The following is a 21,370-nucleotide window of genomic DNA, read 5'->3' on the forward strand; positions in this document are numbered from 1 at the left end:
TAATACAAAAAAAAATATTATCAAAAATTATCAAAACAATTTCTCATTGTCAATTTTGTGGGTACAAGTCATTTTCACCAAATACAGAATAAAGGAGGTCAGAATGGTAAATGTTATTCACCCAGCTGCTAATTCATCTTTCTTCAGGAGAGAGGAGCAAAATAGGCACCAGCTTAATTATCAAATCACCAATTGAGAGCCACATGGGCTTATCAGATTTCTTAATTAATGCTCATATAGATCATTTTAGCAATCACTTGCAGGACTATAATTCATAAAGCAATAAACATTTCAAGAACCTAAGCGCCCATAAACCACTGTGTCCAAGAAGAATGCTGGCAGCAAATAAGCCACTTGCAGAAGATGACAGCAGACCCTTAAGTTGCCTATTACCTGGGCATAACTGATGTTAATAAGATACCCAGGCAGATAACTATCATTTAATTGTCAGCATGCTGATTAACAGCTATCATAAACTGATTACTTAGACCCATTTAATGAAAACAATGGCGAGGGACAGGTACAATAATATTATCATTTTTAAGAAATGAAATGTGCGCAAATTATAAATGCAGTAAAACTTGTAACACTTAATAGTTGCTAGATATAGAAATACAAGGAAGTCGAGTAATTATATAATTTAGTTTCAAAAGTACAGTTGTCTAGGCAAAACTAGATCAGACAGAATGTATTCTAGAAGGAACGTCCTGGCAGCAAGTGAGGAGGGGGGTCTACAGGTGTCTAGGCATAACTAGATCAGGCGGAATGTATTCTAGAAGGTTTGCCCTGGCAGCTATAGTGAGGAGGGGAGGGAGGGTCTACAGGTGTCTAGGCAATACTAGATCAGACAGAATACATTCTTGAAAGTTTGCCCAGGCAGCTAGTGGAGATGGGGTTCTGGAAGGTACGCCCTGGCTGTGCTAGGGGGGAGGGGGGTCAACAATAAATGTTGTCTGGACCAACTTTGATCAAAATACATTTTCGTTAATGTCCACCCTGGCAGCTAAGGAGGGGGGGGGGGGGGGGGGGGGGGAGGTCTACAACTGTCTTGGCATAGCTAAAATTAAAAAAAATAATGTTTTTTTTAAACTCCACCCTGGCAGCTAGGGCGAAGGGTGGTCTACAGTTACTGTTGCCTGGGCAAAGCAAGATCAAATATATATTTTCGTTATATTCCACCCTAGCAGCTAGGGGGGAGGGGTCTACAGAACTGTTGTCGGGGCATAGATAGATCAAAAAGTTTTCTCAAACTCATAACTTTCACCTTTAGAAGCAAAAACCAGCAAATTAGCTAGAAATTTTTAAACCAAGTTTTCTATAATTGACTGCTGGGAAAATATTGGCTGCTGCAGCCCAAAATCAAATGGAACACTAGCAAATATATACACTAACAGAACGAAGATTCATGTTGATTTTCCCAAATAGAAAATCCTACGGAATGACTGATCATTATTATAGGCCATGTATCCAACATTTCATCAAACAAGCAGATAAAAATGAATAAGTGACCAAAACAAGAACTCTTGTAGCACTCCTCAGTTTTCTAAAAACAAATGTGTTTAAACATGCTGACGACAGTCCATCACATGCCTCGTAGACCTTGGAAGTCACATGACGATACCTATCTGTGTTAGGTGCGAGACCTATCTGTAGGTGCCCGAGATTCAAACCCAGGCTATCAGGAGGGACGACCCTTATCAGACCAGTACCTGTAACCATCCTCGGAGTTCGGAGTTTGGACCAAGGAATGTAAGCCTCTGTGCCAGATTTGAGTTTATAACCTCGAGATAAGGGTTGAAACCGTTGACAAATTTCACAAATCTGCCCAGATCATGATAGGAGACTGATAGCGCTTCTTTACAATGGGAATGTATATCAGAGAGGTTCGCCATAAGTATGCGGGGGTCATATTATCAGAGAGACTGCTAGATCTCTACCCGATTTATGTACACATAATGTAACCTCAGAGTTTTTTCCAAGATGTAAATAGGATCTTTTCCAAGATCTGGATGGGAAAGTAAATTGTGTTGCAACAAAAACATTCAACATCATTTTAATAACGTCTTCTAACTGGCTGTCAGAATCCAATCAATGCATGGTACTAATTTCAGTAAACTTTAAAATGATTAGGAAAACAATCATTTTTGCCAACAGTTCTTTTTGCACACTGGATAGGCCTTTTCGATGAATATTGCCGGGCTTGAAAATTCAATTAAATCCATGCCAGATGAGTGAGGCATAATAACACAGCACTTTTTATTTCTTTTATTATTAAGTTTATGAAACATAAATTATGGCATTTCAATAGTGGAAACTTAAAAAATATTTCTTACAAAAGAAAATGGATTACAAAACGAGATATATAAATCATTAGTGCTGTGTAGGAAGAACATTATAAGGGTGAGGGGGCGGAGGGGGGTGCTACAGTTTCTTTATAGCTTTTACTTTACAGGTTATTATTTGGCTAATTGCTCCTTTTTACTTCACCAGTGAAAAGATGAATCTGTGCATTTCCAGTCCAGATAGAAAAGACCTCCCCCTCCCCTCGGGGATGCTGTATGGTCGGTAACTAGGAATGCCTCATGACCAATTTCTGCACAAATCCTTATCTCATAATAGTTTCACAAAGCAAACTGTGTTAAAAAAAAAAATGCCTAAATTGTTTTATAAACTTTCCACATCAATAACCCAGCAGTGAGAACTTTCCCAGCCCTGGGGGTCATTATTTCCTGAGAGAGTGAACAATTCAGGCAATTCTTGGGCCATTTACTGACCCATAATTCCAGGACAAATGACAATGTGACATTTGACTGACATTTTGTTCCAATAGCATCCTCACGCTGCCTGCACGTCTTAGGTGGGATAAAAGGTCTATTACTGGCAATTGGGAACAATTTACATTGCCTTCTCTGATAAATGATTGTTCACAGGTCCTGCGAGTTTCCTCTCTTTTGGCATCATGGGAATTGGGCTGTCCACATTTTGCACTTTCAAAGTCCTTGAAAAATGAATGCGATTTTACATAATTATGAGACAAACAGTTATTGTCTGTGTGGCAGCTTGGCTGGAATTGTCTGCAACAAGTGAGCTGTTAATGAGGGGCAGTGCAAAACCTTTCCAAGTTATTATTCTGATAGATTAGGACATTGACATTTTCGCTGCCATCTGAAATCAGCAGTCAGTTGGCCACATCAGACATCAACCCCAGACATAACGCACATTATGCATACATTTAAAGAAACTGAAGAGACACAATTCTGAGGAGTTGTTGTAATTTAAACAAATTATTTAATGATTATTTACAGCTTCGAAGAATAATCAGGCACAAGTTCTGCAAATAACATGATGGAAGTGGGAGACTAGCTCTACCTGCTCAACTTGTTGTACTTTGTTTGTCCATGTGGTCAAAGTAATTCGTTAGATTACACATCATGTGCTGTTATTTATTGACAAAATATGATCTGTTTATTGCTCAATTGAAAGATTGACTGACAACCAGTGTCATGTTAATTCTGCAAGTCTTAAGAGATATCTCTTGGAAGGTCTCCAATATCTTAATTCACCTGATTAGGCTACAGTGTGGTCATATCAGAAGTTCAGGTGTTACAAGCAAAATCACCACAGAGAGAATACCAACACTCACCTGTTGTTTTGTATCAGTCAAACGAGGGTCATAACTCAACAAGTATCAAAGCCTGAGTTATGGGCCTTCCTAAACAGTCATACATGTATTGTCTTTGGAAACATGTATACCAAGTTTCATTTGAATATCCTGAATGTTTTTTTACTTATGGCCGAGGTTAAAGTGATGAAATTGGTGACACCAAGGTGGCAGTGAGTATCAGAATACTTTGTCTTCAAAATACAGCACGTCTAAAAATATCAATTGCTAATACATCAAATGGGGGGGGGGGGGAGGGGGTATTTAAAGGTACAACTACCAAGTTTCCAGTTGAAATCATTTCTGTAAATTTCATCACTCATGGGCTACTATGCTTGTTTTTTTTGTTTTTTTTCTGGTCACACAGAGACTCTACCACCATTTAACCCTCTCCCCTACAGCCCTCATTCCATAGTTATGCAATTTTTGGAAATAGTTTTTTTTTTTCACTTTTAAATCTGATATTCATATGTGGGCATTGCTAGCTACACCCCACACTAAAATTCATCCTTATCTTAATAATACTAGCACTGCCATCATCAACGTAATTAATAAGGTACAGTAAAACTGTGATCGCTCGAGGTCGCCGGGGACCTAGCCTTAACCTCGAGGGAACCGATGTTTCGAACGACCCGATTTTCAATTTTCTCCAGTCTGTTATGAAATATATTTATGTGTATTTCAAGTATGAAATGGTCTGTTTACTAAGACACCGATTATGCATTGCATTGTAAAAATCGCTCATATGTTCAAAGGCTGTCGTTTACTATATGTAGAATAAATATGAAATGTTACAGAAATATAAATATATCAATAAATCGATTTTATTTTTACAAAATGGCCATAATGCAAAGCAAAGTGACAAAAAGGAATTATTTTAGAGATCCCGATGTTGGATCGATATGGTAGTGTTTATTCATATTTTTATTACTCGTTTGCATTTCTCACAATTAACTGCTCGTCATTTACTTCTCATAATTATCTTCTAAAATGCCTATATGAACTGATATCGGTCATGCGTTAACAGTGTTTAACGGCTTTTCACACCTTAGCAATTGCCTTTCAACTGTCATTGCAATTTGAACAACTTGCGAAAATCTTAATACCTAGCAATTGTTTGTGTTCGGGGGGAAAAAGTGTGAAATTATTACCTTAATAATAAGGGAGCCATAAGGTTTTGTGCATGATTTGTGTACTTGGGACCGAGAATATTGCTTGACTCTTCGACATAATTAGGTTTCGATGCAGCGTAGGTATATTTTATATGAAAATAGAAGGAAAAAAGTTTTGGACCAAGCTCCGACCTCGAGGGAACGCCGGTTCTCGAATGACCGCTTGTTCGAATGACCGCAGTTTTACTGTATATATTATCTGTGACCACCATCATCATTATCATCATCATCCAGGGAAAGTACATTTTAAACAATCCAAAATATCTTACCAAATATGGAGTTCAATCATCCCAAATATATTCAACATAAAATCATAATAAATTTGTCATAACTACATATTTTGAGACTTTCCATCAAAGGAGCAATTTCAAAACCCATCAGCAATCTATATCACCATAGAAATCTGCTAAACCTCACCCATTCATCACTTTCTCTTAAAAAATCTTATTAAATTTCAGTCTAAAGACAGCCTACCAGTAATGCATCAAAAGGCACAAACCCAAAACGTGGGAAAAAATGCCTAGACAGTCAATCTACTGATCTCCAAAAGACGTGAAGACTGCATGAGATCGAAAAAGAACCAATACTTAAATCACCTCTTGTTCTGTGAGCCGTGACAATGCCATATAGGGAGAGAAGCTTACATAGCGATACAGCTACATTGCCACGTTTAACTACCAAGCACGAATGGGCCACAATTGCTCGTTTATTTACCACTTAATGAAGGTAATTGAAGTATGGCACTTAACAGCCAAGATGCAAACCGCCAGGTATTAACTTTTGCAGACGACAAAAACGGCTTCATGAGAGAGATCGTAAACATAAAAGCGTCTTTTATGTCTAAATATAGAACACAATTTTGGACAGAAGAATTCTTTGTAGTTCGAAATGAGAACTCTCTCAGGTGAAACTGATTTTGCGACCATTTCCCATCACATGTAAAGCTCTCATGGTTATAAGAAGCATGGCTTTCTTTGGGTTCAATTAAAAAATGAGTCAACAGGAAATAAATCATTGTTGTAATTCATGGCATTTATCTTCTTTAAAAGTACATTATAGCAGAATTAAAACTTGTGATGAAGAAAATGAAAAAAGAAGTACTTACATTATAATTATGGTCTTTTATGATAACATCTTAATCTAAAAGTAAGATATCCCTGACACAATCCCAAAAACAGAGCTAGAACATTCAAAGTTTTAACATTTCTGAAACTTACATTCACAACAAACCAACTCTTCATAATAAACTTCCTTCAAAACCTGCTATGATTCCTATACCAGTCTGCAAATGGGAAATTTATTATAGAGTGCCATAAAATTCCATTGCTGTCATGTGATTTTCACGTCTGCGTGAAGTGGGGTGCCATTTCATGCCATTTACGGCACTTGGCAAGCTCAAGCACTCTCTGTAAGAGACACTGGCATTGCTTTTATCATAGCAGCTTTTATATATATTTATAGAAATAAACATTAGGATCTGCTAGTATGCCAAAACACTCTGCAAATCAGGTGGCGATTGAATGTTTTAATAAAATCAGAGTTGTGGCTGGGTATTTAGGCTTGGTATTGGGGGTGGGGGAGGTGGGTGGGGGCTATGTAGTGAAATGTTTAAAAAGAGATCATGCTGCATACTCAAGCTACATAAAACAATTTTAATTTCCATATAATAAATGCATATAAGGCTGAAAGAATATAAGGCTGAAACAATTCTAAGTAATATTTGATAATAATTTTTGCATTTTAACAGAACAGATCTTTGTCCTTCCTGACCGGAACATTTGCTCAACAATGTCTCAAAAGGCTCAGCCTACAGGTGACTCTGTATTTTCTTAAGCATCGTTACCACATCCTAAAATCTGCAAACAATATTCATATCAAATTCAAAGTACTCACTCCACTCAGGTTACCTTAAAGGTAGTATCATATAAAAAAAAAATGACAAAAGGCATTAGATTTCTTCCTACACTCTTTGTTTTTCTTCTCATGATTACTCATTTTATTGAAAGACGATCTATTTTGCAGAATCCAGGTAAAAAAAACTTCCAAACTTGTTCAAAATTAAACATCTATAACGCAAAAACAGTAATATAATATATTTATATATATATATATAATAAATATAATATAGGATGAGTATATAAATATTTAAGAATTATTGATATCACGAGACAGCATAAGATGATTTAACGATGAACCCTGCATTTTTTTTAAGGAAAAAGCCAAAAATGGTTTAATTAATCTAGTTCTTAATTAAACATAACTTGTGACTTTTTTTCACCTTCCCTAAATCCAACCCATCAAATTTCCCCCCACCCCCCAAGGAAATCATCCCAACAAATGGATATCTTCCTTCATGGCCAAAAATAATTCTCTGTCAAAACCCCTGTCACACAGAGTATCACCAGACATACTACATGCCTTCGCATAAATTATATGCACCTGTAGCACGCTGCCTTAATAGGCTGATGCCCCATCAACCAGCTATATTTTATTTCTCTAAGATGAAGTTTACATTTGGGAACATATTAATTCTGGTATTATTTTTATTCCGTAAATTGTCCCACCGATCAATTTGCATATCTGCAGGTGTCTCCTATCTACGTTGCATGAAAACCATCACGTTTTTCTACACTTAATGACATAAGCATATTTCTGAGTTAGTTGCCTATTTCTGCATAATAAAATGTACCAATACGGGGATTTAAATCATTATCATTTTAATGCTTCTTTTTCTTCAGTATAATATTTTTAGCTTCAGATGTGCACATTTTTATGTGCTTTTAAAACCCTAATGATTCTAGCTTGCTGTAAAATTCAACAAGTACGTCTTTTGTAAAAGAATCCATCGCATTCATTAAATCCAGCGAAGGAATTAAAGCTCTTTCAGAATACAAGGCACCCCTAGTAACAGACGGGAAGATTTCTCCCCAATTTCTATTCAAGCTTTACCCCAACCAAACTCAGTTCTTCTAATTCAATTATTCAGGTCTTAAAGGCTGAAAGCCGTAAGGTCCTATATGGCATCAAAGAAAGCAGCAGATAGTACATTTTTTATCCCACCCCGTCAAATAGTTTGACCAAGTTTGGAAGGTGATTATAACAGGATGTCAAAGTTTCTGGTTTTGTAAAGAATTGTCAGACGGATTCTATTCCACACTTTTTCAGGCCTTAATGAGCTAAAGTAACAATTTTGAAAACCAAAGGGAGGCAATCACATCATAATTTCATGCATGTTTTTAATTAATCAATTACTAATAATGCAACCTTCAAAATTTATTTTTGTTTTTAACAAATAATTTATTATAAACAGACATTTACCATAAGTAAAGCGTGATCTATGAGAGATAGAAAATTGACAAGTGGGACATCAAAATACGTGACATTAAAAGAAGATGCCCTTTGATGTCTAAGTAATATTTTCACGATATATCACAATTTGAAAGCAGTGTTCAAAATGATTTTTTTCTTATTTTTTAACTAACAAGAAAAAACAATCTATATTGATAACACAAATCATATCTAAATAAATGGCAGAACTAAAAAGTGCTTATTACATTTCCAAATCAGAAGTAGTTTGAGATAAAGATTTAACTTAAGCATTTTCATTTTTTTATTTAATATATGTTTGTTATAAAAGAGCACAGTCATATTCATACAAACACCAAAATGAGTCAGCCTTTTTATCTGTTAACTTCTTAATTTCAAAATTCGGTTCATGACAAGAATACTTTCTTAGAATAAAATTTCATCCTATATTGTAGGAAATAAATTCTACAGGTGTGTTTGTAATTAAAAGCGTACCTGTATACATCGCAAATGTCTGCCTAGGACTCTCGTGTCACTGCGGTTAAACAAGGCTAATGTGTTCATTAAAGCTACTCTCTCAAACATAATGACAAATAGAACATATGTTTTCAAAATTTGTACAAATAATGGCTCTTTCTATATTTGTATCAATTAACAGCAATCATCATCAGGAAGACATGTATTTTTACATATATTTGTAAATTGAAGATTAAAAACCATTCAATTTTAAGGTATATCTCCAAAGCTTTTCAGCAAAATAAAATATTTTCTGCCATATGTTTCAGCAATAATAAACAAAATATCTCTATATTTCTCTCACTAAGCCAACATGGGTTCAATTCCCAGCCTGGGTTCATTTGGTTGGTGGTCACCAAGCCCGACAAGTGGGTTTTCTACAGTTTTTTTGTTTTCCCCAAAAGCACAAGACCACACAATCGCGAAACAGTGTGCCAACCAGAGTGACTGAATTCATATTTCATATAAGTTTATTTAACTTTCTTCACAATCGTTTTCAAATAAATATAGTTTAAACTAAGTATATTCTACATGTTACAAACAAAATAAAAATTCCAGTTTCCAACAAATAAAATATGAGAGTGTCTCTTTAAATCGAATCTGCCAATATCAGACAAGTCTTTGTTGGTTTCTTATGACTGTTGTTTAACGTTAAAAGCCGTGGTTTTCTCCCGAAGATCGTCATGAGAAACAGAACTTAATTAATCTTTTAAGTTTTTACATCATTCATGTAATATGTAATTTTGCAATGCTTTTAATGAATTATCTTATGGATTTAATTATGAATCATTAAAACCATTTTTTTGTCCTTTCGCGCGATGATGTTTCCAAAATTAACTTTGGAACATAATCAATTTAAATATTACCACAGAAGTAATTAGTGGAAAAAAGGTTTGAAAGCGCTGTCACAATGCGTATGTATAAGCAAAAAAACAAAAAAACTAAGCAATATGTTCAAATTTAAAAAACAAAGCATGAAAACATTTCCACTGACTGTGAAACAGAAATTAAGCTTCTAAAATGCAATACATTAAATGTAATGTTGCGTAGCAGAGAATTTGTGAAGACTTCAGTATTTTTCACAAAAAAATAAACATTTCACAAATATTTGAAAATTAATTCCTTAAATTCCTTAAATTATGAAGCACATTCTATATAGTATATAGAAGCAGGACTATATATATTTGGTTGTCATAAAGAGATATTATGTTCACCTGCCGTTTATATTAAGCAGATGACTCCATGAAACGATCACTTAAAACAGCATTGAATTGTGTACAACATAAATGCTAATGGATCGTCCTCATCGTGATGTTTTTTTATTTCTTTTTTTTTCTCTCAAGGCAAGCAGTAGTAAATCATTTTACAGCAAAAGAAATGTAGACAATAATACCTTATGGGAAAGTAACAGAAAAAAACAACAACCATCTTTTGCATATTTTTGGCAATATTAAGACTAAAAATGTTCTCATTTAAATAGTTTTCCATAATGAAAGTCAAATAGAATTTGAATTAGGAACCAGAGTATGTTAATTTTAAGGAAGAAATCTGAAGCGAAACAAATTCCGCCTGAAAATGAATTTTATTTCCATCTATTTCAAATATCAACTGTCTGCTGAAATTATACAGCGTGATTGTGATCTTTCATAATAAAAAACGTCACATGTCATGCGTTAAAGAAAGATCTGGCTTGGAATTTTAATCAGAATAAGTTTCTGCAGCAGTAATTTATTCTTTACTTTTTGGGGTAAACTGACAAGAGAAAAGTGTTTGGGTTTTTTCGCTTATAATTTCGGAATAAGCTTATTTGGTTGTGATTTCTTGTGTATGACTTTTACATACACAAACTGAAAATATTACAAGGGTGCCAGGGGGGTAAACATCAACTCTCATTTTTTTCAGTTGAACAGACATAACTCAATAATAATTCAAGTCAGAGTTATGGGTCTTGCATTACAACTGCACATTGTTTCTTGTCAACATATATACCAAGTTTAATTTAAATATCTTAAGTTTTTTTTGGCTTCAAGGCCACCAGTAAAATTGCATGACACAGACGCCAATTGAATGTCAATGTGACACCAAGACTATGACATTGACATTCAATGTTTTTTCCTCGAAAAACTTCAAAAATGGTCTCGCTTATCACATCTGATAATGCTTTGAGCCAAAATACTTTGATAATCAAACAAAACTTACGCATGTTTTTAACTCACCAGTGTCAAGGTCATTGCATGTTAGAAGCTCCAGGGACATTCATCATTTTTTCATCTCTGCACCTTCCCAAATGCTTCTGTTTTTCTTCATTCATCTGAATACAAGATTAAACAGTTAGTTAAGTCAATAATGAAGATCTTTACATAAAATATTTTATCATTCTTAAATAATGAATTGTAACATTTTCAAAAAAAATCTTTCATGAAATCAATATATTTCATTCATATTCATTTGCTAATTTATACAATTAAATCACTTTAAATTATTTACATCATTTTCTGAATGAATATGTCACCAGACATTGATAAAAGTAAGCAGAACATGGCTCATTTTTTTCTTCTTCAATCAATTCCCTAAGAGTATAGGAATAATACAATTTCCATAACATATTTTCATATTTAATGCCAGGAATTTCCCCACAGATAAAGTTAAAACAATATTATTGATCACCATTGCCAGAAACCAATCAGATTTTTCTGATTATTGAAACCCACTACCTCTAAGCAAATCAAAAAGTCTTGTAGAGAATTCGAGAACCAATCACATAAATGCTGCCAACCAATTATTGGTTCCACATCAAGAGAATTTTCTAAGACTATTGGCTGAGCAGTTACAATGATAAATGCTGAAGAATTTTCTTGGCAGAGCCTATTGAACAAGGAATATTATAATAGGGTGGCTTAATGCTATCTGATTCCAAGGGGTGTAATTATATGGATGTGTAGAAGATATCGGCCTCTACTGATAAAGACCTAATTAACCCCACAATATGAAATGCTTATACATGATCATGCATTTACTGTAACATGGAATATGACCTTCTGAAACAGTCTTTTATTTACAGTATGCAAATTTATGCAAACAGTCCATGCTGCTGGGAATGGTTGGCAGTGTTTGCTGCATTTGAATTTATGTACATACACTTAAGGCACTTGAAATGTCTCCTACCATCGAGACTACACACCTGAATTTGCACACCTCTCCAAGTGGTCTCATCTAGTAACACCAAGGTCGGCTTGAGCCCTTGTGTCTGGAAATCGAACAGTGCGCCACCTTCAGTGATAGCAGCCTCTCTGCCATTGAGATATTCTGCACTGGCATCAGCGTCCGGATCTTCTGCAGCATTGTCCTCAGCTTCCTCAATGAAGTTATTGTTGCCGTCCTCTGCGTTTACACTCAGACTGATCTTCTCCTCGGTAGTGCCAGACCACTTGGATGGGTGCGTTCCCTTCATGTGCTGGTACAACAGGTTCAGGCGATCTATGCTGTAATCACAGTAAAGACAGGTATGTTTACAGTTGCTACCATGGCGTTCAATATGACGAAGATAAGTGACTGCATTTGGAGCTGTAAATGTGCATTTTGTACATTGAAATGATCTAGCTTTCTTCTGAAGACTGACACTTTTTCTTGCTCGAAGAGCTGCTAGTTGATTAGGTGAAAGCTGCTCACCTTGGCTCGAGACATCCATCGGAATGTTGACATCCAGTGGCTGCGTCTGTCCTCCAGGGCTTTGTGTGGTGGACGTCTGGGGCTTGGGGGCGAGGGGGACCAGCTTGCGGAGGAGATCAGAAGAGCCCTGGGCTCCAGACTGCAGCTGGCTCTGGATCTGGAGGGCAATCTGGGGCTGTTGACGGGCCATAAACTGATGGTACACCTGGTACTCCCGCTGCCTCTCCCTTACAATCTGTTCCAGCGGGGACTCCTTGCTGGGAGCCTGTCGGGCTGCGACATCACCAGCCTCTTGGGCTTGCAACTGGTTCGGGTGCAAGCTCTGACTGTGGTGATAAAGTGCAACCACATTCGGGAATGTTGCTGAACACCACTCACAGGGCAGATTCATGCCTGAACTGGGACTAGTCTTCTCATTGTTATTCATGTTGCTGAGGATGGAATTGTTATTGGTAGGTGAAGGTTGTTGCTTACCGTTACCACTACCATTAGGTAAACTGACGGGTGTAGATGTTCGTGAAGCATTTGCTGAGAAATCCAGGATGTCATCTTCATTCTGAGAGTCACCAAAGTTATTCTCGTCAGAGCTTTCAGAATCATCACCGTTGATCTCCTTTTCTTCGAGGTCTTCCATCTCCATCAGTTCAGCAGCAGTGACCTTGCCCTCAGCTTCGGAACACTCAGCTGGGTTGTACTCTGGATGTAGTCTCATATGCTTCAAGAGCAGGGACTTGTTGAACACATTATAAGTGCAATAAAGACACAGACAGGTCTCTGAGCCTCGGATGATATGCATGGCATCGTGAATGTCTAGACTGGCTTGTTTGAAACAGACATAGGGACACTGGCTACATTTCAACTGCTTCACTGGCTTTCTGCGATGTTTCAACTGAATAGTTCTGTTTGAAACATCACTGACTGGTGTAACGCTCCTGTCTTGAGCTTCATTTTCTTCAGCCTGGTGAGATCGCTTGTGCTGGAGGAATGACGACAAGTCATTGCCATGAAAACTGCATTTAGAGCACTTATACTTGGAAGAACTTTCTTTCTGCTTTGACATCTTATCAGGGGTATCATCATTCATACTGTTCCATCCGCCGTGGATTTTGAGGTGATGCTCATACGCCTTTTTCTTGTATGAATTGTATGGGCATTGAGGACACATGTATAGGGTGGACTGGTCCTCATCACTGTCTAAATCGGACATCTCTGTGAATTCGTCATGGTTGTTTTCCATCTCATCGTCACCACTGTCAAGTGTTATTGTGGTATTGGCATGGCCGTAATTCTTCATATGCTTTTTTAGGTCACATTTCCAGCGTGTGCTATAACCACATGTGTGGCAGCTAAATGGCTTCGCCTCGGAGTGAAGCAAGGCGTGGCGCTTCAGTTCTGTTGGACTGTTGCCAACAAATGGACACTCAGGGCAGCCATGAATACTGGGAGAGGTGAGACTGCGGAAGGCCGACCTGTTATTGCCATCGATGTCCATATTCTCTCTATTGTCCAGGCCATTCTTGACCATGCTAAAGTTTGCTGCAAGGCTCTTGCTGACTGAAGATGGTAGAGATATGGGCAGATTCATGCTGTATGTTGGGAAGACTGGCTGGTTTGGACTTGGCTTCTTCATTGAGTGAGAATTCATTGATGGACTTTGCTGCTGGTGGCCAGAAGAGGCGGGCATAACCATAACATTGGGTGGAGCCATCTTCTTGACCTTGGTTGTGTCGATGACATCATGCACAGTCCCGCCCCCGCATCGACGAAGGTGTTTAACAACATCCCACTTCCACTTGCTCTTGTAGCTACAGCGTGGGCAATGGAATGGCTTCTCATTAGAATGGTTCTTCATGTGCTGGGAGATCTCAGATGGCCACCTGGCTCGATACTCGCAAACTGTACATTTATACGGCAGCATCACCTCGTTGCCCTTACTGTCAGTCTTCTTTTCAACTTTGAGTGAAGAAGGCGGGGAAGGAGTTATAATGTCCATCTTGTTGTTGCCGTTGTTAAGTCTCTGTTTCAGGGCTTCATGAACATTCCTCTTAGGCGTCTGGTTTTCAAGCTCATCTCTCATCACTTCATTCCTCAGCTTGGGCATGGGGTCGGAAAACGCACCTCTGTTTTGCATATGCATTTTAAGATGAGGAGGTAGCTCAAGCTGACCAAGTTCATGCCTAGCTTGCATCTGCCTCTCCACAAGTTCTCTGAAGTAATGTTCAGTACCTTGTTGCATCTCAGACTCTGAGAGACGGCGTTTCTTAGCAGGGGGCATTTCATTATCAGCATACCCAGCCTGCATTGCAGCTATGTCAATCATCATGGGTGGTTCCTGCTTTGGGGTAGACATCATATCTGGGGGAGGGGTGGCTGGTGAGTTGGCAGCCATTACCCCACCGCCTTCGCGCCGCTTGTAGGGATTAGGTAGGGAACTGTGGCTTTTCTCAAAGTGTTTTACCAAGTCCCATTTCCATTTGTATGTTGACCCGCAGACCATGCAAACAAACGGACGCTCTTCTGAGTGTGAGACAGCGTGCTTCTGAAGCTCTGCTGGCCATTTAGCGACAAAGCTGCACATGTTGCATTTAAGCTGCTTCGGTTCATTGGATGCCAGTTCTTGTGAAGAAAGATTGGAGATGGAGTCTAGTGGCATTCTCAGCAAATGGTATGTCTGCTGTAGTCCATGGGGAATCTTCTGAATGGCTTCCTTGTGTTCCTGAATCTTCTCAGAATGGCTGTCAAGGAAATGCTGGTTCAGCTCTTCAATACCCGTAAAATGAGCATGGCATTCAGCACACTTGAATGCACGTTTGTTCAGATGCAGGGTCATGTGTGAACTATAATCAGTGAGTGTCTTAGCAGTGAAGTTGCACTTTCCACATTGCAGAACTGAAGAATCAACTTCCATAGCTTGGCTTTGCTTCATGGCAGCAGCAATCTGATTGTTGGCCTGAGATACCATCATTGATATAGGCATCTCTGTTAGACTGTCGCTCTCACTATTGTTATCGCCCCAGGAATGCTCAGACCTAGCGCTTGTCTCGGATTTGCTGCTGGAGTCTGATGACTTCTTGGAAAAATCTAGGGGTTCCATCTGTTGGGCATCTCCTGCTGTCATTGATTTACTTTGCTGGCTAAACATCTCTCGAGCTCTTTCGATGAGTTTCGCCTTCTCTCGGCTGGCTTCCATGGATTCATGCATCATGTGTCGAACATCGTGGTGGCTTTCAGCAGTCCTTGGCGAGCCCTTGGCAAGACTGGCAAGAGTGACTGCTGGGTTGAACATGGAATTGTTGTTGGAGTTGGTACCTCCAATGAATGGACCAATCTTTCGAGGCATGACAACATTGGACAGACTAGAGACTGACTGAAATGATTGGAGTTGATCCTCGTCAAGGCGACTCGAACCACTGTGACTGGATGTTGGTGTTCCCCGGTGTTTGATCTGGTTGGCAGGGGGTGCTGCTGCTGCCCCATACACAACATTTGGGGCTGCAGGTGGGGGTGGCTGGCCCCCATACTTGGCCTTGTAGCGGGAATATAGTGTGTAATTCTGCAGAGTTGCAGGAGGTTTTGTGAGATCTGGCGTCTCCCCACAATGCTTCTCTTTCCAGTGTTTGTTCAAGGACTTTCGCCATTTGTACACATTGCCACATTTAGAACAGGCATACTTCACGCCAACGTCGTCAACAACTTCATAGTATTTTAATGGATCAACTTCCTGTCTGATCCTCTTTTTCTTAACATCACCCACAATGGACCCACCAGGGGTTGCAACCTGTTCTTCACGAGATGACAATGTAACCATATCCTCATCATCTTCATCATACATCTCAGCATCATCATCTAAGTCTTCTTCACCATTCAACAGTTCCATGTTAACACTAGTATTGTTCATATGTTCTCTAAGTTCTCTATCAGTTAGACTGCTTTCTAAGTCAGACTCCTGTAAGCCATCTTTGCCAAAGAAATGCAGGCGGCGATGACGTGGAAGTTTCTGCTTATATTTTGTGGCGTAGTCACAAAAGTCACATTCGTAAATAGCTATTCCAGAATTGTGAACATCACGCTGATGGTGAAGAAATGTTTTAGCACTAGTAGTGCTATAATCACAATTTCCGCAGAGGTAATTTCTGTTTTGAATATTTCCACTACGACTAGGGGCAAGTCCATCTGAATTGTTCAGTTCACTTTCGGCAATGTCACCATTTTCACTTGCGTCTGCAATAATGAGTCTAGGCTCATCGTCTTGATCATCGTCTTTCTCCATCAAGACTTCTTCTCCAACTCCATTCATATTCTCAATAGTGGCTCGCTCCATTGACTCATTATTCGAGTCATTTACAGAGGTCTTTCGTGGAGCTAACGCTAAACTGCTCAGTAATTCTGGTGAAATTTGTTCACTAGCCATTGTTTGTTTTTGTTCAACTGATATGTCAAAGTCAGTTTTTGTGGATTTATTATCCTCTTTCAATAAATCCTTTTCAAAGTCAACTTCGGTAGGTGTCACGATAGATTTTTCACTTGCAGCAGACGATTTTCTCCTCAAATTGGTTTTACGAGTCACAGTCTTACTTTCGTCGTTATTTTCATCAGCATGAGCGTGAAGTCGATGATTAGAAAATTCACGCACATCAGTAGTGGTGTATTTGCACTGTTTGCAGATTCTGGTGCGTCCTGCTCGTTTTATGCCTGACTGCACACTGCCATCATCATCAAGTTTTGTGGCACCATCAGACATGTTGCGATGATTATACAGCTAGGCCCCGCCTGAAAACAAATAAAGAGGCATTTTAGGAATCATGCAAAAGATAAACATTTTGAGAATTAAGTTAAACTTTTAAGTATGCATAATTATCATTAATATATCTTAAATGAATAAAGATATTTTCAGTTCAGAATATTGCAATTAGTCACTTGTATATTTCTTATTAAATTAATTTATTGAATTTATTTAAATGTTTAAGTATGTCTTTGAAAAAAAATAAAAAAAAATACTGAAGCCAGTGTTAATTCCATTGCACTTTTTTGTACTTGAGAAATTGTATCAATTCTAATTGCTTTCAATATTCAAATACTTTTTGGGTTTCATAAACTTTTAAACTTTAAAGCTTTGCTTCTGAGAAGAAAAAAGAAAGACAACTCTGTATCTACTATTTATAAATTTCAACTATCTTCTAGTTAGCCCCCTTTATCCATACCTCATAATTTCCTTTGAAATATATTTTCAAATATGTATCTATATTTTAACAATACAATAAATATTAATGAATGAATTGATTATTAAAGTTTATTCACTTTATCTATTTAAAAAAAAATAAATAGAAAAAAGCAAACAAATTAAAAATAAGAACATAAACCTTCAAGTTAATAAGTCAATCAAATATAGATGCATTTAACTACTTTCAATTTTACTTTCATCTTTCTTTTTAAGTTCTTTATTAAACCCTTTATTGGTATATAAATAATTTATTAATTAAATTCTTGAACTATCTTACCATATTTATGATTTATAATATTCCAATGGTGAATTATTATAGTAATATGACTGATCACAAAATTCCAATGGTATATAAATATTCCAGTATAATAAATATTACTAAGTGTCCATAACAGAGTCTCACTCAGTAACTAATGATCATCAATTGTTGACTGTCATTAAATTTTGACAAGTTTTAAGTATCCCTCTTAATATCTCTTATCTAATTACTATCAACACAGTGGTAACTTTCTATCACATGTCAAACTCCCCATCACTTAGCAAGCAGTCCAATCACACTTCTCCTACTAATCAAATTCTCAATGATAAAAACAATATGCTCCAATATTCGCTTTCTGCACCAGTATATTGTGAAATGAAATTCATCCAATCATAAATGACTGTAGCAGACAACCTTTTTACAGAACTGTCAAATTCGACCAATCATGGCCCAGCATTTACCCAATAGCCCTCCAGCCTGTTGCTACTACCTTTAAACTGTCACCAAAAAGTTCTCTCCGACTTAATTGATTTTACCTGTAGATGTGTATCCAAAAAAATCTGAACGAGCTTAAAAATAAGGCATGCTTTCCATCAGACGTAAAAAGGGAGTGTAATTTTGTTTTCCACGCTTAGTCACCAGTGGCAATCAACGCCTTTTCATAAATCAGTGACTCTATGAAATTGGTTCTAATTTTCGTGATATGTAAGATCATTAGAGCGTAGAAGCACCTTTCTACGTACATCATTTTTGTCAACAATAATTATTCATGCGCGATATGCCAGGCGCTCTATCACAGCCATCTAAAAGGATATCGTAAAATACGTTCCTCTGGCGATGCATTAAGAAGTTTTCAGTAAAAACATATGGGCCGTCTTAGTGTACCACTTAAATTATTTCACACTTTAAAGCATCATATAGAAACAAGTTATGTTATATTGATCTTTAATAAGAATTCTCAATAAAAATAAATTTACTAATATATTTTACTATTATATAATTACTATAATAATATTATTTACTCCCCTTGTCATTGTACTTATGTTCATAGAACAATCAGATAATTGAAAACCACATTCCACAACTGATACCTTTAACACAATGAAGACAAAACAGATAAAATGAAATTAATAGAAATGACCACTAAGCAACACAAAAATAGAATACCTGTGAGAAAAGAAGTGACAATGTTCTAAATTTCCTCAAAACTTCACAAACACCTTCAGTAAATGGCAACGCCCTCCCATAACGAGCCAACAATAACATCCATTCTCTGAAGTATATTTTTTTCTCGCTAACTGTCAATAAGAAATTGTCCTATACGTTCCTATGGAGAACACAGAAATAAATGAATGTCCCCTGAAGCAATAAGTATTCTATAACTGGTGACATCTCGTTTCTTCTGTAAAGATGGATTCGGTCACGCTTTACTTGCTTCGAAACACAGGCTTGCTATTCTGATTCTTTCTTGCAACCACAGTGATAAAATTCCATCAGTTAAGGAGCCATCTTTCAAACTTGACTATTTAGGTAAACTTCGGCTGACAAAAGAAATCTGTGCCAAAAGCAGCCGATGTTTTTATAGTTGACGGATGGAAGATAATAGAGATGTTATCTTAGACGACAGTTTGCGGATTTTAGTAACAATTGTTAACTAGCAGAAAAAGCATGTTTAACATTCACCTATACATGTTATTTGCGGTTGCACTTGAAAATCTTTTCCTCTAATCCTAAAAACATTATCTATTATATAATTCAGGAAGGTACAGACATTAATTGCCAATCAACAGGTACATGTATTCTAATATCAAAACTTGTTGATTTGTTAATAAAAATCATTGCTCCATGCCTGAAAACAGATCGCTCTGGTAAATATCATCCATGTTTACATTTCTTTGCCTTTAAAAGACAAATTGTACGACTTTCCGACTCCACTTTTAAAGAATCGTGGCCATCAATTTAAGAACATTAAAGCTGGCTAGAGATATAGGCGATGATTGCAAAACCGAGCTAGCCTCAGGCAAGATCTGCGTTCAGGAATCGTTTAAACACTGCCAAATCACGACTTTTATCTTCATCTTGTGAACTCGGGCATGCAAATATCGTCAGAAAAGAATGAACTAATAGAGATGTGAGCGCGCGTTGCTGTTTATTACTTAAATGAGTCTGTATATGGAAATTAAGCATACTTAAGTTTTTTTCGTAACTTTCTAAATCTACAACAAAAACATCATTTCCACTAAAGAGACTGATTAGGATGAAAATGTACGAGTTTTCTGCGGGTTAGAATACTAATCGTTGTATAAATAAAATATCTTATTAAAGCCTCATCACTTTTTGTAAGTTCATGTAAATGAAATACTATACTTCAATTGATAAATAGGTTAAAGAGAGGCTAAGAAATGATGGGCTTTAAACACCTTAAATGTTCAAAGTACAGGGCTAGGTCTGAAAATCAGGGAGATAATAATGTTAACAGGTTTATACAAATGCATTATCAGAATCATTATCATTTAGACATTACCTTTGACTGCTACAATCTAATCTAGAACTAAATATAATGGGCTCCCTCGATGGTACTGATTCTATAAACTGTTTTTATAAAATATGTTTAACTTCATATTGAGAAAACTAATCTATAGAGGCTAGTTAACAGCATTCGTTGCATTATCTTTCTTGAAATTTATTTTTAAGCCTGCGTAGAATGTTCTTTAATAAACTCATCCATTTGCATAATTATTACCAAATAAAACAAAAACTTGCCATATATAGTCCAATAATTTCTGCATAAGAATCCTTTAAAAGCATCAAACTTTAGAATTCAGCGGTAACTCTGAAAGCCGATAGCGGATGCATCAAGTGTCACCATCCAATACAAAATGCCATGGGGGTAATTCCTCTGCATTGGAGGGTCTTAAAATATTGGGTCTTATCCTTTAAACCAAACCCAGTCAGGCACTGTAGAAACACGAATTTGAATACAGCACTGCTACAGTGCATGTCGATGGAAACTTTGGCACTTTAATCTGTGACAGAAAGCGTCCCCATTGGTTATTCATCCCCGAATTAAGGCTCGGCCATTGTAAGCATGAATTATTCCACATCAATACCATCACGGCAGCTATACAATACATCTTTTCAAAAAAACAGTGAACATTTGTGTTCGCTCTGACTGAGTTTTCAAGTTTTACGTTTCAAGGCTCGAAGACCATACATTCCTAAAAGAGCTAATTCAACCCCAAATGTGGAATTTATGATCAGAACGAAATGAAAAATATTCTACCGTCATGAAACCGGTTTTCAATTTCAGTCTTCAACGTTAAAAGAAGGTGGCTTAATTGTTTTCTGATATCAGGTACAAGAAATTGATATTTATAAATCGGTTCTTTGTAATTTCTGTAAGGTGCTCGAGTGCAATTAGATGTAAAACCATAAAATGCCAGCAGCAAATTTGGCAGTGGTCGCTAAAATTGAAAGCTTCCATTTATGTAACTGGGTGGCCGAATGGTTTCTACTGGATCAAATATAAACATCTAGATTCATTTCCTTAACAATAGCCTGCTAAG

At 37.0% G+C, this 21,370-nt stretch overlaps 2 protein-coding genes across 3 annotated transcripts in view; both read right to left on the minus strand.

Annotated features, from left to right (window-relative positions):
* Positions 1 to 10,980, minus strand: part of LOC128242565 (uncharacterized) — a 50,958-nt gene extending 39,978 nt beyond the window's left edge. Inside the window, exon 1 of one of the 2 annotated variants that reach the window (XM_052959760.1) lies at positions 10,872 to 10,980. The gene's annotated coding sequence lies outside the window, so the exon portion shown is untranslated. The other variant, XM_052959762.1, reaches the window with a different exon arrangement.
* A 745-nt stretch (positions 10,981 to 11,725) lies between these two features.
* The window catches only part of LOC128244203 (uncharacterized), a 46,503-nt gene continuing 36,858 nt past the window's right edge, over positions 11,726 to 21,370 (minus strand). Inside the window, exon 4 of the mRNA XM_052962220.1 lies at positions 11,726 to 17,094. Within this exon, the coding sequence (XP_052818180.1) occupies positions 11,726 to 17,065 (5,340 nt within the window). The 5' untranslated portion in view covers positions 17,066 to 17,094. The remainder of the gene's footprint in view (positions 17,095 to 21,370) is intronic.

This window comes from Mya arenaria, chromosome 8 (assembly GCF_026914265.1).
Source record: "Mya arenaria isolate MELC-2E11 chromosome 8, ASM2691426v1".
In the NCBI taxonomy this organism is placed as follows: Eukaryota; Metazoa; Mollusca; class Bivalvia; order Myida; family Myidae; genus Mya; species Mya arenaria.